Below are 16559 nucleotides of genomic sequence, written 5' to 3'. Positions count from 1 at the left end.
GTATTACGAAATGACAGCAAAGCAAAAAAAAAGAGCTTTTGTGTGTTGGAATATACGAGATGTTTCTTGTGAAGGTAGTAAACGAAACGCGGTCTAGGAGACCCCAACACGTGACAACAACAACAAAAAAAGAAGGCGATAACGCAACCGACATCAAAACATTACGAGGCTGCCGATTTCAGAAGAGTAGGAGGAGTATGCGAGCATTCCGCCAGAACTGACCTGGGGGGACGAGTTCGAAAATTTTCGCGAGGCCTGAGAGACCGCACAGCGTGAGTTATGTTTAAATCTTTACTGAAATGACTATCATTATTTTTATTCAATTAATTGGTTTAAATGTAACATTTTCAATTTGTAATGCTCTGTTGCACCATTTTAATCATCGCATTACCTTTTTCATTTCCTCCAATTTTTTCATCCTATCATTCATTTTCATTTGGATTCTTTCTTCGTGTGGTTACGAGCACAGTTATTTTTATGTATTAACCACGATTTAATTACTTTCGTTTCATCATCTTAGATTTTCGTCCATGTCATGTCATTCATTATTTATATTCCTCATTTTTCTTGAATTTCGTTTTACTTACAATACCGTCCTTAGTTTAATCTTCGTTTGCATTATTTTGCCCATAGTGCAACTTGACTTTATCTCTGAAGGCGTTGTAAAATAATTACTATTCAAAAAATGTTTATCTTGTAACGAAAAATACATTTTAACTCCAATGGACAGTTAGTATAAATAGGTTATTACCTATTTTATTTTCTATTTAGAGTAAGTGAAAAAGTTGATGCTACGATTAAAATGACATAAGAGAGGATAAGAAATTAAAATATAGCATTTAATTCAATTAATTAAAATAATGATCAAATCACTTCTGTCAAGAACAAAAAATAAAAATTGTAAAGCACAGGAAAAGAGTCGAACTCACAACCATCTACACTTTAGGGTTGTACTTTAACCATTACATTACATAGCCATTATGCACAAATATAAAATATTTATGTCTGTACAGCATCACACAAAATTCAGAATTCTCTTTCGTCGATTATTCGCAAACGAGGACCCATCAGGTCAAATGGCTGTAGGGGGTGATATCTGAGACCCCAGCCTACACCACCGTATGAATGGTTCCAAAAAGTCGATCCTATCCCTCCTAGTCAAATGCTATATTCAGTCTTACAATCAGTCAGATGTTATATAAAAATTAGTCAGCTGTAACTTGAATATTTAGACCAGTGGGATACAATTTTATAACAAAAGACTGATCACTTCCAGTATTTTATTGAGCATAATGATTTTGTAACGTTAAATATTTTTCTTTTGTGACACTAAAACCATAAATTTAGCAATGACGTATTTTCTGCATATTTTTTCTGTCTGTATTAAAAGGGTTGGTGTAAATTAAACCAAAGCTTCTCTTGATGCTATAGTAATAAACAGATAAATGAAAGAAAATGGTAATTTGTTACTGCTACAGTTTATCTGCTTGCGGCTGTCTGCATATGTCGAGTTTGTCATGGCACTTGGTTATACATTACGTGTAGCGATATATTGTTTTCTAGACTATTAGTTGTTCAGATGATATCAGCATGGAAGATAAATGAGGCATGACGCAAAATTTTTATTAAGATCGGCTTACTAACTGGAATTGGTTGCTCAGTGACGAATTTGTGTCGGCAAAAGAGGAAAAATGTCAATTAGTACAAATATACAATGCAGTAACTGCAGGAGAGTTGCAGTGCTCGGTTAATACTCTCGGAAAGGTCTCAAGAGTCGCCATTTTACGTAGGTCAAGTGTCTGATCGCGCTCTGTAGTTGTCAACTGGAGCACAAAAAGAGAGAAACCAAAGTTTTTGTCTAGCCCTGTGTAATTGTTGAAATACGTTGACCCCTCTGAACTGGAGCAAACTATACAAAATTCTCCCTTCACTCACCTCGGCGATCTGATGTCACTCTAAACTTGCAGTTTTGTCTAGATGGGGAAATTTTTCGACTGGGCTGCGACTATTTACTATTTGTCTACCCTCTTCTGTCAGCCTGCTTAGGAGGGTGGTAAAGTGCTCGCCTCCCATGCAAGCGGACCCGGGTTCGATTCTCGGGCGGGTAGGAGATTTTCTTCGCTCAGGGACTGGCTGTTGTGTTAGCCTCATCACCGGTGCACAAGTCGTCCAACGTCGCGTCGACTGAAATAAGACTTGCACTTGGCGGCCGAACTTCTCCGGATGGGGCCTCCCGGCCAACGATGCCATACGCCCATTTCATTTTTTTCATTTGTCTATCTTCTGAACAGTCTCTGTTTACACACATGCTGCAAAAACCGGATGACTTCGTCTGCTGCTTACAATGCTTAAATTTATCGAAGTTTCCTTCACTGTACTGTCACATTAAAGATGTGAATATTCTTTTTAATACCAGATATAGAATTTGATTTGCAATAATTTGTTAATGCTCTGCGACTCAAATTTTTTACTATAATAGCATCGATTGTAGGGAACCAAAAATAGGAAATAAAAAGTGGTACTGTAAGTACAAGCGAGGTAAGCTATTTGAAGCATATGAACTTGGTTCACAGGCTTCGTTTGATACGATCTCGTGTACCTGATACCAACTGATGTCAGGTACAACAAGTCGTGTGAAGTGACACTTTTTGAAGCACTGTGCAATTTTTGCTATAGCACTGCTACGACTAGGAAATCACAAGGAGCAAGACCAAACGCATCACTACTGATCTCGGCAGCTAATCATAAAGAAGCAGTGATAGCTGTCAGAAATTTTGAGTGATACAGTTCTACATCTACATGGATACTCTGCAAATCCCATTTAAGTGCCTGGCAGAGGGTTCATCGAACCACCTTCACAATTCTCTATTATTCCAGTCTCGTACAGCGCGCGGAAAGAACGAACACCTATATCTTTCGGTACGAGCTCTGATTTCGCTTATTTTATCGTGGTGATCGTTTCTCCCTATGTATGTCGGTGTCAACAAAATATTTTCGCATTCAGAGGAGAAAGTTGGTGATTGGGAATTTGTGAGAATATTCCGTCGAAACGATAAACGCCTTTCTTTTAATGATGTCCAGCCCAAATTCTGTATCATTTCAGTGACACTCTCTCCGATATTCGCGATAATACAAAACGTGCTGCCCTTCTTTGAACTTTTTCGATATCCTCCGTCAGTCCTATCTCGTAAGGATCCCACACCGCGCAGCAGTATTCTAAAAGATGACGGACAAGCGTAGCGTAGGCAGTCTCCTTAGTAGATCTGTTACATTTAGTAAGTGTTCTACCAATAAAACGCAGTCTTTGGTTAGCCTTCCCCACAACATTTTCTATGTGTTCCTTCCAATTTAAGTTGGTCATCATTGTAATTCCTAGGTATTTAGTTGAATTTACGGCTTATGGATTTGACTGATTTATCGTGTAACCAAAGTTTAACGAATTACTTTTAGCACTCACGTGAATGACCTCACACTTTTCGTTATTTAGGGTCAACTGCCAATTTTCGCACCATTCAGATATCTTTTCTAAATCGTTTTGCAATTTGTTTTGATCTTCTGATGACTTTATTGGTCGATAAACGACAGCGTTATCTGCAAACAACCTAAGGCGACTGCTATTTTATATAGATAAGGAACAGCAAAGGGCCTATAACACTACCTTGGGGGACGCCAGAAATCACTTCTGTTTTATTCGATGACTTTCCGTCAAGTACTACGAATTGTGACCTCTCTGACAGGAAGTCACAAATCCAGTCACATAACTGAGACTATATTTCATAAACATGCAATTTCACTACAAGCCGCTTGTGTGGCATGGTGTCAAAAGCCTTCCGGAAATCCAGAAATAAGGGATCGATCTGAAATCCCTTGTCAATAGCACTCGACACTTCATGCGAATAAAGAGCTACTTGTGTTTCACAAGAACGATGTTTTCTAAACCCATGTTGACTGTGTGTCAATATACATTCTCTTCGAGATAATTCATAATGTTCGTACACAATATATGTTCCAGAACCATGGTGAATATCGATGTTAATGATATGGGCCCGTAATTTAGTGGATTACTCCTACTACCTTTCTTAAATGTTGGTGTGACCTATGCAACTTTCCAGTCTTTGGGTACGGATCTTCCGTCGAGCGAACGGTTATATATGATTGTTATACAGTCTGGACCAGAAGACTTGCTTTTATTAAGTGATTGAAGTTGCTTCACTACTCCGAATTTAAGTTGCTTCACTACTCCGAGCAAACTTACTTCTACGTTACTCGTGTTGGCAGCTGTTCTTCATTCGAATTCTAGAACATTTACTTCGTCTTCTTTTGTGAAGGCATTTCGGAAGGCTGTGTTTAGTAACTCTGCTTTGGCTGCACTGTCTTCGATAGTATCTCCATTGCTATCGCGCAGAGAAGGCATTGATTGTTTCTTGCCGCTAACATACTTCACGTACTACCAGAATCTCTTTGGATTTTCTGCCAGGTTTTGAGACAAAGTTTCGTTGTGGAAACTGTTATAAGCATCTCGCATTGAAGTCCGCGCTAAATTTCGAGCTTGTGTACAAGATCGCCAATCTTGGGGATTTTGCGTCTGTTTAAATTTGGCATTTTTTTCGTAGTTTCTGCAACAGTGTTCTGACCCGTTGTGTGTGCCAAGGAGGATCAGCTCCGTCGTTTGTTAATTTATTTGGTATAAATCTCTCAATTACTGCCGATACTGTTTCTCTGAATTTAAGCCACATCTGGTCTACACTCATATTATTAATTTCGAATGAGTGGAGATTGTGTCTCAGGAAGGCGTCAGGTGAATTTTGATATGCTTTTTTGAATAGGTATATTTTTCGTTTATTTTTGGAGCATTTGTGGGTTACAATATTCAATCTCGCTACGACAACTAATCCCTGTACCCGTAATGATGCCCGATATTAACTCAGGATTATTTGTTGCTAAGAGGTCAAGTGTGTTTTCACAACCGTTTATTATTCGTGTGGACTCATGAACTAACTCCTCGAAGTAACTTTCAGAGAATGTGTTTAGAATTTCGGATGATGTTCTATGCGTACCTCCGGAATTAAACATGTATTTTCGCCAACATATCGAGGGTAAATTAAAGTCACCACCAACTATAATCGTATGAGTCGGGTATGTGTTTGAAATCAAACTCAAGTTTTCTTTGAACCTTTCAGAAACTGTATTATCTGAACTGGGAGGTCGGTAAAAGGATCTAATTATTATTTTATTCTGGTTTCCAACAATGGCCTCTGCCCATACCAACTCACAGGAACTATCCAATTCAACTTCGCGACAAGATAAACCACTTCTAACAGCAACAAACACGCCACCGCCAACCGTGTTTAGCCTGTCCTTTCGGAACACCGTTAGGTTCTTCACAAAAATTTCGGCTGAGCTTATATTCGGCTTTAGCCAGCTTTCAGTGCCTATAACGATTTGTGCTTTCTATTAGCGCTTGGAGCTCTGGTACTTTACCATCACAGCTACGACAATTTACAACTGTTATACCAATGGTTCCTGTATCTAGGTACGTTCTTCCTGTGTTCAGCCTGCACCCTTTGTGACTGGAGCCCTTCTTGTGCTTTCCTGAGACCCTCTAACCTAAAAAACCGCCCAGTCCACGCCACACAGTCCCTGCCACCCGTGTAGCTGCCTCCTGCGTGTAGTGGACACCTGACCTATTCAGCGGAACCCGAAACCCAACTACCCTTTGGTCCAAGTCGAGGAATCTGCAGCCTACTCGGTCGGAGAGCCGTCTGAGCCTCTGCCTCTGATTCAGCCACTCAGCTGTGTACCAGAGGTCCGCAATCGGTCCTGTCGACTATGCTGTAAATGGTCAACTCTGCTTTCATTTTGCAGGCAAGACTGGTAGCCTTTACCACTTCTGTTAGCCGCTCGAAACCAGAGAGAATCTCATCTGATCGAAAGTGACACACATCACTGATACCGACATGAGCAACCACCTGCAGTTGGCTGCACGCTGTGCTCTTCATGGCATCCGGGAGGATCCGTTCCACATCTGGAATGACTCCACATGGCATGCACACGGAGTGCACATTTGTTTTCTTTCCCTTCTTGCCAACCATGTCCCTAAGGGGCCCCATAACGCGCCTAACGTTGGAGTTCTCAACCGTCAGTAATCCCACCCAATCTTAGCTGTTTTCTCTGCTACTACGCAGAATGTCAGAGTACAGGACCCTCACATGTAGTTGTTGGTGTATAATTTTGTACATTTCGTCATTCAGTTAAAGTAAAAATGTTATAAATGATTCTAATGGAAATGTTATAAATGATTCTAATGGAAATGCCCGGTCATCGATGCCTCAGTGCCCATTGTTATCTAAATAGCTCTCCAATCATTGTTCCCTTTTTCTTCCCAAAAGTAACATTTCTTCCATTATTTGTTAATTCAGTTTTTAGATATATTTTGCTTCTTTCGCTAGAAATGTTTTACAAGTAGTTATGCTTATTTTTGTTCAGAAGTAAACAAATTGATGTCGATGTAAAAACACAAATATTGACAATAGAACCACTCCTCGGGAGACTACCATCGGAATTCATTACTTGACATAAAAGCCCATTTATAGTCAACCAACAGATTCAAAATCCTGAGGCATCTATCCTCTATATAAAATACCCTCAACCTTTTGTGATCCCTGGACCTGATTGACGTATTTATTTACGTTCGCTGTTCGCCTCGTCACGACGCGATAGCAATTCTCCTATCGCAGAGACCCCAAACTATAGCGACCGTGACTTTAATGTTTATGGGGTGACGCATCGTTATGAATAGAATTCTTTTCCCAACACATTACTTCTCAAACCACGTGTTTTTGAGGAAACGTTCATTTTGGATTCACCCCGAATTTCTTCCGCGGACCGGATTGAAACCAACCACGGGTCGGCTATGGCCCGCAGACCGCCCGGTTGCCCGCCCGTGATCGCGCTACAGCGCCACGACGGTAGAATCTGTAAGTGGGCCTGGCGAATGCAAGACTACTCCCTACCCATCGCTCGTTAGCTGCCGGACTCTACCACGTACGTGTGATGAAGACACCACAGCGCCTGAAGATGGACACCACAAGTTTCGATAGGTCATTGTTCGTGGTTGGAAATAAAGCTCTTTCTAATTGAAGACTGAATTTTTATATACTGTTTTAACGACTATAATCATCTGAACAGGGCATCTTGAAGCTGATAAAGGTTAAAGAATATTTAAAACACTGACCTGCTTCATCCACTCCTTCTCGCTCTGCTCGATGACGTGCGCGTACGTGTTTCCCATCATGGCGATCAGCATGTTGAGCAGCAGGATGGGCACCAGCACCATGAAAATGGCGAACACTGTCTTGGCCAGCGTTGGATATGTCGTGTGGCTCAGTTCTGGATACTGCGAAACAACAAGGCGCAACACATTAATCGACATTCGTTCACAAGACATGTTGAAGTACTCGAAGTAACGTAAAATAATTGCAACAATGAAACAAAATTTATGTGACATATAATACATGTAGCTTCGAAAGCCACCATTCTTTAGTTGAAAGTTTCGTAAATTGAATGGTTTGTTTCATAGCAGGATAAATAGATTGATGTGTCCTTCTAGTTAATTTATACTACGCAGCTTAATCAACATTGGAACAGAGATTTATGGACGTTGGTCATCATTTAAAACTTTACGCTATCATGTAACACTACTGAAGTGTGACTGCTTCATAACCGCGACGACCTGATTGTTTGCTAATAAACGTAGTTACCTATTTTTCGAAAGTGACGAAGATATCACAGCTTTACAGTGGAAAATGCTGTGACATTAACTGTATGTGTTCGCCAAATTACGAGAATTCAATTTATGTCCATGCCTCTATTAGTGCAGAAGGGTTTCATTATTGATTAGAAGACGGGAAGTATCTTTTTGGTTTATATTCTAGACATCAACTAATAGAAGTCAGTAAGTGGCCTAGATAAAAGAAATTAGTGTTGCAGCTATGTAGCTAACGATCTACAGATCAAAGGCATAGGGACGATCATTCAAGTTTTATAATGTATGGTAAATCAGCGACAACGGGGCAACATTTGTGTTTTTTGAGTCTTCCCTGGTGCTATAAACAGAAGGTCTTCCTGCTTGTATCCAGCCAGACAAATAACTGTAAACAATTGTATTATCCTATATAAAGTTTCACATCCTACTTGAAACGCTGGTGAATGGTTTCATGAACTACGTTTGCAATTTACACTCAGGAAAGTCACCTCATATTAAATAGAGAGTTTTCCTCTATTTTAGATGAACGTGTCTTACGTGATATACATTGGCTAATTTTGTGTACAGTGTGAACTTCAGCCTTAAGTTGCAGACTTTAAGAGGGGCGTTCAGTAAGTATGCCAACACATTACTTTCTGAAAGAAGATTGGTTTTATTCAGGATTCTAATACATCATATTATCCCCCACTCTGTAGGCTACAAAACCGTATTTTTCAATGTATTCTCCGTTCAGTGCGACGGCCTGGAAGCCGGCACGTTACCATTCTACTGGTCGACGTCGGAGCCAACGTCTTGGTGCATCAGCAACCTCCCCACGATCCACGCACTGTTTCCCACGGAGTGCATCCTTCAAAGGGCCAAACTGATGGAAGTAGGAAGGTGCGAGATCCAGGCTGCAGGGTGGGTGAGGAAGAACACTCCAGTGAAGTTTCGTGAGCGTCTCTCGGGTGTACAGCTTTGTGTTGGACCTTACAGAGTAGGAGATGTTCGTTTGCATTTTTGGGACGACTAACACAGTGAAGTCGTTTCTTGAATTACCCTCGGGTAGCACAAAATACTTCAGAGTTGTTCTTTGCACCATGAGGCAGAACATCAGAGAGAATAACCTCTTCAGAGTGCCAGGAGACCGTCGCCATGACTTTACCGTCTGAGGGTGACGCTTTGAACTCTTCCTTCGGAGAAGGGGTGGTATGGCGCGATCCCGTGGACTGCAGTTTTGTTTTCGGTTCGAAGTGAGGTACCCACGTTTCATCGGCTGTGACAATGTTCGACAAAAAATAGTCAGGATCAGCCTCTTAACACGCAAGCAATCCCGACAGATGGCCCTTCGTTGCTCTTTATTGTCTTCTGTTAGGCGGCGATGTACCCAACGGGTACACAGCTTCGAGTGCCCCAACTGGTGGACGAGTGTGTCAGCGCTACCAGCAGAGACGTCCAGTTGAGCAGCAAGGTGTTTACGTGATTGTGAACCGTCGACTACATAAAACGAGAGTGTCCGCATGTTCTGACATTCCAGCAGTCTCAGCGGTGTACGACCGGCCGGCACGCGGGAGATGAGACAGATTTGCGCGATCTTGCTGCGATGATGTCAGACGCCCCGCCCAACGATTCAGCGTGGTTTCTTTCGCTACCACATCTCCGAACACATTCTTCAAGTGCCTATGAATATCTGCGATGCTCTTGTTTAGCGGTAAAAGAAACTCAATGGCAGCTCTCTGCCTGGAACGCTCTTCCGTTATAGGCGACAGTTTGTAGGCTACGTATAGCGCTGCAATCAATGGGAACTACTCGAAACTAAAGGGGCTAAAGAGGAATATTCAACGATGTTCCACAACAAATTCCACATTTTTTCAACTGAAATTGGCTGATAAAAACTGAGTTGCATTGCTTATCGAAGGCCCCTCGTATATATTATATATAGTTACACTTATCTCTAAGTTTTTAGTGAAGGCGATTCAGATCAAAAGGTCTTGCACTCGAAATGGGACTAATCAGTAATGTAAGTAGAATGATATTTTTGGGCGACTCGGGATGTTTTTTCCCTCGCAATGGGCTCCTTGGTTAGTGAAGTTATTCTGTCACTTCCTTAATGTCTTTTCTTTTTCTTTGACGCCATTTATTTGCTTTTCTGTTTGGCGTCTTGTAAGGGTTTTATCTTGGTTTTCTTTTTTACTTCGATTATATGTTTACAGTCCTTCTGATCAACAGCGCATTTTTTTACCACAAAAAACTTATCTGGAAGTAGCTTTTTATGACTAAAAATGTATTTAAAGTAACAAGACGGACACAACACAACATAGTTATCAAACCAGTGTTCTTATGGGGTTGGCACACACATTTTGAACAGAGAAAGAACTCTAATTTGGTAAATTTTAAATCCAAACTATATTGAAGAAGGAAGATACAGACTACGAGTGAAAGAAAGAATACCAACATTTTTCGGATATAAGTGTTATTAAAAGGATGTAATATTACATGATGACCGTGGCAACTTTTTACTTACAGCTCGTACAAAATAGATATGTGTTTCAACGTTTTACTGACCTTCAAAGTAGTCACCAGCATCGTGTATAACGCGTTGCCAGGGATGTGAAAGTCGTAGGATACTGTTAGCAGTGTCAGTTGTGTTGACACTTCGAGCGGCGCGGTCTGTTGCCCGACGAATCTGTAGCAGTTCAGAAGCGAATGCCGTGAAGTGTTTCCTTGAGTTTAGAAATCGACTTGAACTCACAAGGGCTTAAGTCAGGGGAGTGCAGTGCAGTAGATGGTATAGCACTTAGGAGCCCCACCAGTCAAACAAATCAGTAAAAGCTTGTATTGTACGTGCTTAAGCAATGTCCTGCAAAATGAAGGTCAGGTCCCGCAGAAAGTGTCATCACTTCTCTCACTAAGCTGATCGTAGGTTGTGTTCCAAAAATGAACAGCATAGAGATAGAAGTGATGACACCTTCTGCAGGACCTGACCTTCATTTTGCAAGACACTGCTGAAGAACGTTCAGTGCAAGCTTTTACTGATCTGTCTACCTACTGCACTCTCCTGCCTTAAGCCCTCGTGAGTTCAACTCGATTTCTAAACTGAAGGAAACACTTCACGGCATTCGCTTCAGAACTGCTACAAATTCGTCGGGCAATAGATCGCGCCGCTCGAAGTGTCAACACAACTGGCACTGCTAAGAGTATCCTACGACTTCCACATCCCTGGCAAAGCGTTATACACGATGCTGGTGAATACTTTGAAGGTCAGTAAAACTTTGAAACACGTACCTATAAAGTTCTAGCCCTCGTATATATATATATATATATATATATATATATATATATATATATATATATATATATATATATATATATTCGGAAAGAATATATATATATATATATATATATATATATAATCTTCCGAAAGAACAGACACCATTTTCATTTGAAACTTCCTGGCAGATTAAAACTGTGTGCCCGACCGAGACTCGAACTCGGGACCTTTGCCTTTCGCGGGCAAGTGCTCTACCAACTCAGTTACCGAAGCACGACTCACGCCCGGTACTCACAGCTTTACTTCTGCCAGTACCTCGTCTCCTAGCTTCCAAACTTTACAGAAGCTCTCCTGCGAACCTTGCAGAACTAGCACTCCCGAAAGAAAGGATATTGCGGAGAGTGCTAGTTCTGCAAGGTTCGCAGGAGAGCTTCTGTAAAGTTTGGAAAGTAGGAGACGAGGTACTGGCAGAAGTAAAGCTGTGAGTACCGGGCGTGAGTCGTGCTTCGGTAGCTCAGTTGGTAGAGCACTTGCCCGCGAAAGGCAAAGGTCCCGAGTTCGAGTCTCGGTCGGTCACACAGTTTTAATCTGCCAGGAAGTTTCATATCAGCGCACACTCCGCTGCAGAGTGAAAATCTCATTCTGGAACCATTTTCATTTGTTTATCCAGTGGCCATTGTGAACTATGACACAAAGGATTCACAGACCTTGGCTGCAAGAGGGTATTGATTGACATCATTGGGGAAAGTTGAAAATTTGTGTCGGACCAGGATTTGAGCCCGGGTCTCCCGCTTACTAGGCAGATGCTGTGACCACTAAGCAATCCTGACTCAGTGGTCATCGCAACTGCACGGACTTTCCTAGCGCGCCTCCCGCCAGATCCAAATTCTCAACGTATCCACGGACTGCAAATGTAGTGCCGTCTGGCCATTATTCTCATTACTTTCGGCATTTCACCGATTCCCGTGAGAGCTCGAGCTTGGTGTGCATTCGCACTGAAGAGATCATTAGCCGCCCTCACCTGAATTATATTTCTGGTCTATCTTCTATCGCACATGTCCGAAAGAACAGACACCACATATGTTGACTTACAATTAATCACAGGTATATAACAATGTCTGTGAAGAATGCTCTTTAGCTATGGAAAACAGAGATGAATTACGCATTTCCTTTCCTTTTAGGGACGGCCAGAGGACGTGAGTCACTTACGTTATAGTCGCCCATGGTGATCTGGAAGAGCGCCATCCAGGTGGTGGGGTAGGAGTGGTAGAGCGACGTCTTCACACCGGGGAAGCCCTTGTACAGAAAGTAGAAGGACTGAGAGAAGCCGAAGAGCACAACCGTGTAGATGATGCCGAACGTCAACATGTCACCGGTGATCATCGAGTACACCATCGTCACGAACGGACCAGTCAGCCGGATGGCCCTGGAACCACGTTAGTAAATGACGTCTCTGGACTACACACCTAGTATACCACGTCCTGAAAAATAAATGTTGGCAAAAAATAACAAGCTTTTCAAACTGTTTCTGACCACTCTGTTTATATGATCGGGACACTGCTAGAAAACTACACTAATCACAATCAGTTGTTAGCTTTCCTGTCTTTTTTGTCTTAATGTTCTAAGTTAACTTTGGTTTGGCAATGTAATAAGTCGTATTGTGCAGATACTTTAAGGTCACACAAAAGTCAACATCGTTTATAATTTGTAATGGATAAATATGGCGATTAGTTTCTGCAGTTACGTATGATGTTTATGGACGGTTTTGATCACAATGATCGTCTGCGGCTGCTAATGAGCTGTCTTCGGGTTCACTTTCACGCTAGTTGCCCTGTACCGTGGAAGGTTGCAAGCTGTCTGGCTTGCCTCCTTCCAGTTATGGTAAATTTATCCACCCGTTATCAGAACTGGCGATGGGCAGGGCACTTTAGTTACATCTTCTTAAAGTGTCCTTATGTTGATTTATTAAAGGGATTTTAGAAAATTTCAGTTGTCCTCAGTAAAGGGGCTAGTAGTTCCAGTCTGCGAATACGTGAGAAATGCACAGCTCGCACGCTCCTCCGAATGCGGCAGGTGTGTCGCGGGCACTCAGAGCTTTCTGCTGACTTGCGCGTGTCAACTGGCCACTGACGGATAGCTTACGGAAGCTGCCTGTCCCTTTTACTAAGTCGGGGTTAGCGGCCTGTGTGACGACTCGGCTCTTGAGATAGCAGTTTCAACTGCATGCTGGAACACCACAATTAATGGCGGAAAAGAACAAGTCTTGGAATGTAGTTTGGTCTCGTCAAATTCGGAAGTGTTAAAGTACGCTCTGATTCACCCGTTGCCGGCTGATGTCAGACGGGAATTTCTAGGCGAGGAGCCGGCCGCGGTGGTCTAGCGGTTCTAGGCGCTCAGTCCGGAACCGCGCGACTGCTACGGTTCCAGGTTCGAATCCTGCCTCGGGCATGGATGTGTGTGATGTCCTTAGGTTAGTTAGGTTTAAGTAGTTCTAAGTTATAGGGGACTGATGACCACAGATGTTAAGTCCCAGCCGGCCGAAGTGGGCGCGCGGTTCTGGCGCTGCAGTCTGGAACCGCGAGACCGCTACGGTCGCAGGTTCGAATCCTGCCTCGGGCATGGATGTGTGTGATGTCCTTAGGTTAGTTAGGTTTAACTACACTCCTGGAAATTGAAATAAGAACACCGTGAATTCATTGTCCCAGGAAGGGGAAACTTTATTGACACATTCCTGGGGTCAGATACATCACATGATCACACTGACAGAACCACAGGCACATAGACACAGGCCACAGAGCATGCACAATGTCGGCACTAGTACAGTGTATATCCACCTTTCGCAGCAATGCAGGCTGCTATTCTCCCATGGAGACGATCGTAGAGATGCTGGATGTAGTCCTGTGGAACGGCTTGCCATGCCATTTCCACCTGGCGCCTCAGTTGGACCAGCGTTCGTGCTGGACGTGCAGACCGCGTGAGACGACGCTTCATCTAGTCCCAAACATGCTCAATGGGGGACAGATCCGGAGATCTTGCTGGCCAGGGTAGTTGACTTACACCTTCTAGAGCACGTTGGGTGGCACGGGATACATGCGGACGTGCATTGTCCTGTTGGAACAGCAAGTTCCCTTGCCGGTCTAGGAATGGTAGAACGATGGGTTCGATGACGGTTTGGATGTACCGTGCACTATTCAGTGTCCCCTCGACGATCACCAGTGGTGTACGGCCAGTGTAGGAGATCGCTCCCCACACCATGATGCCGGGTGTTGGCCCTGTGTGCCTCGGTCGTATGCAGTCCTGATTGTGGCGCTCACCTGCACGGCGCCAAACACGCATACGACCATCATTGGCACCAAAGCAGAAGCGATTCTCATCGCTGAAGACGACACGTCTCCATTCGTCCCTCCATTCACGCCTGTCGCGACACCACTGGAGGCGGGCTGCACGATGTTGGGGCGTGAGCGGAAGACGGCCTACCGGTGTGCGGGACCGTAGCCCAGCTTCATGGAGACGGTTGCGAATGGTCCTCGCCGATACCCCAGGAGCAACAGTGTCCCTAATTTGCTGGGAAGTGGCGGTGCGGTCCCCTACGGCACTGCGTAGGATCCTACGGTCTTGGCGTGCATCCGTGCGTCGCTGCGGTCCGGTCCCAGGTCGACGGGCACGTGCACCATCCGCCGACCACTGGCGACAACATCGATGTACTGTGGAGACCTCACGCCCCACGTGTTGAGCAATTCGGCGTTACGTCCACCCGGCCTCCCGCATGCCCACTATACGCCCTCGCTCAAAGTCCGTCAACTGCACATACGGTTCACGTCCACGCTGTCGCGGCATGCTACCAGTGTTAAAGACTGCGATGGAGCTGCGTATGCCACGGCAAACTGGCTGACACTGACGGCGGCGGTGCACAAATGCTGCGCAGCTAGCGCCATTCGACGGCCAACACCGCGGTTCCTGGTGTGTCCGCTGTGCCGTGCGTGTGATCATTGCTTGTACAGCCCTCTCGCAGTGTCCGGAGCAAGTATGGTGGGTCTGACACACCGGTGTCAATGTGTTCTTTTTTCCATTTCCAGGAGTGTAGTTCTAAGTTCTAGGGGACTAATGACCTCAGCAGTTGAGTCCCATAGTGCTCAGAGCCATTTGAACCATTTTTTTGTTAAGTGCCATAGTGCTCAGAGCCATTTGAACCATTTGAATCTAGGCGAGGAAGATGTGGTCTGACTGGCCCGTGACGGACGACATTCCGCGGTGCGGATTTGTTAAAAGTGGCATTGACACGTTACTGGCGGAAAGAATTACATTTTTCCTGGTTGGCGTTTGCGGACAGATTGATGAAACTGCTGCATGAGGAGCTGGCAGAAGAAAAAGACACACTCTTGATTTGATGGTGGACGGAGACAGGTCGCTGGCTGGAGACGTCGTGCCGTTTGGAAGTGTTCGAGTCATGACGAGCGAGATTCTGGTTCTCCTCTACGACCACGGTCCTCCAACTCAGCGCCTCAGCAGATTGGCGAGAGTATACAGCAGCACGGCTCACTAGGTGGGGTTTAAGGGTATATAGGAAGCGTACCATTACCACAGTTCTACTAAACCCGATTCATGCCTTAGTAGACGGCCTCTGTGGCCGAGCGGTACTAGGCGCTGCAGTCTGGAAGCGCGCTGCTGCTACGGTCGCAGGTTCGAATCCTGCCTCGGGCATGGATGTGTGTGATGTCCTTAGGTTAGTTAGGTTTAAGTAGTTCTAAGTCTAGGGGACTGATGACCTCAGATGTTAAGTCTCATAGTGCTCAGAGCCATTTGAACCATTTTTGAACCATGCCTTAGTATTGTTTGTTGTGAGATTCAGTCGACCACTGGAGTTTCTAAATTAATCGCTGGGTTGTATTGGATTAATGATTTGATGTGCAGCTAGGATACGGTAGCCATCCCTCAGCTTGCCTGTCTTGTTAGTTGTCGTCGGCCGTTAACTTTATTTTTCGTGGATTGCTGATGCAAATACTTTATAGTTGGCTAATATAATAAATAAGCGGTTTATGTTTCACTTGCACTTTTAGTTGAAGGAGCACGTAGTTCCCTTCAATTTACTGATTTATTCTATTGATTGAGTGGATAGTTATATAGTAGAATTATTTCAATTATCGACCTTATGATTCTGTTTTAGGGCATTTCAAGATAGCGATTCCGTTGGGTAATTTACGGCTAACATGGAGTCTTCAGGGGAGTAGGACAGAATCTAAGTAGATCCATTACTTTGATAGGTTTCACAGTCTCACACACTGCGGTATCTTGCAACCATATCAAAGCGGAATTGCCAACTAGCACAGCCATTCTCTCATGCTGTAATAAATTTAGTATACACATGCTTTAGTCTTTCCACACACATTAATAGAGTTATTTATAACAGTAAATTCTTATAAATGCAAATCCATCTATAGTATCCTTCCATAAGTGAGAAGTTTGAAACTTTGGTAAAGAAATAAAACGTTTGACCACCTATCATATTTTTCCCTGGAGAAAGGTACAGACCATAATGTTCTGTCA

The 16559-nt window shown here is 43.6% G+C and overlaps 1 protein-coding gene across 1 annotated transcript in view; it reads right to left on the bottom strand.

Moving 5' to 3' along the window:
• The window catches only part of LOC124565314, a 313140-nt gene that overhangs the window by 119170 nt on the left and 177411 nt on the right, over nucleotides 1-16559 (bottom strand). The window contains exons 11-12 of the mRNA XM_047131016.1: nucleotides 12225-12441; nucleotides 7235-7396 (exon numbers count right to left, since the gene is read on the bottom strand). Coding sequence (XP_046986972.1) covers nucleotides 7235-7396; nucleotides 12225-12441 — 379 coding nt within the window. The remainder of the gene's footprint in view (nucleotides 1-7234; nucleotides 7397-12224; nucleotides 12442-16559) is intronic.

Source organism: Schistocerca americana, chromosome 1 (genome assembly GCF_021461395.2).
Source record: "Schistocerca americana isolate TAMUIC-IGC-003095 chromosome 1, iqSchAmer2.1, whole genome shotgun sequence".
NCBI lineage: Eukaryota > Metazoa > Arthropoda > Insecta > Orthoptera > Acrididae > Schistocerca > Schistocerca americana.
Note: the sequence above shows the minus strand (reverse complement) of the source record. Positions and strands in the feature narration are given on the sequence as shown.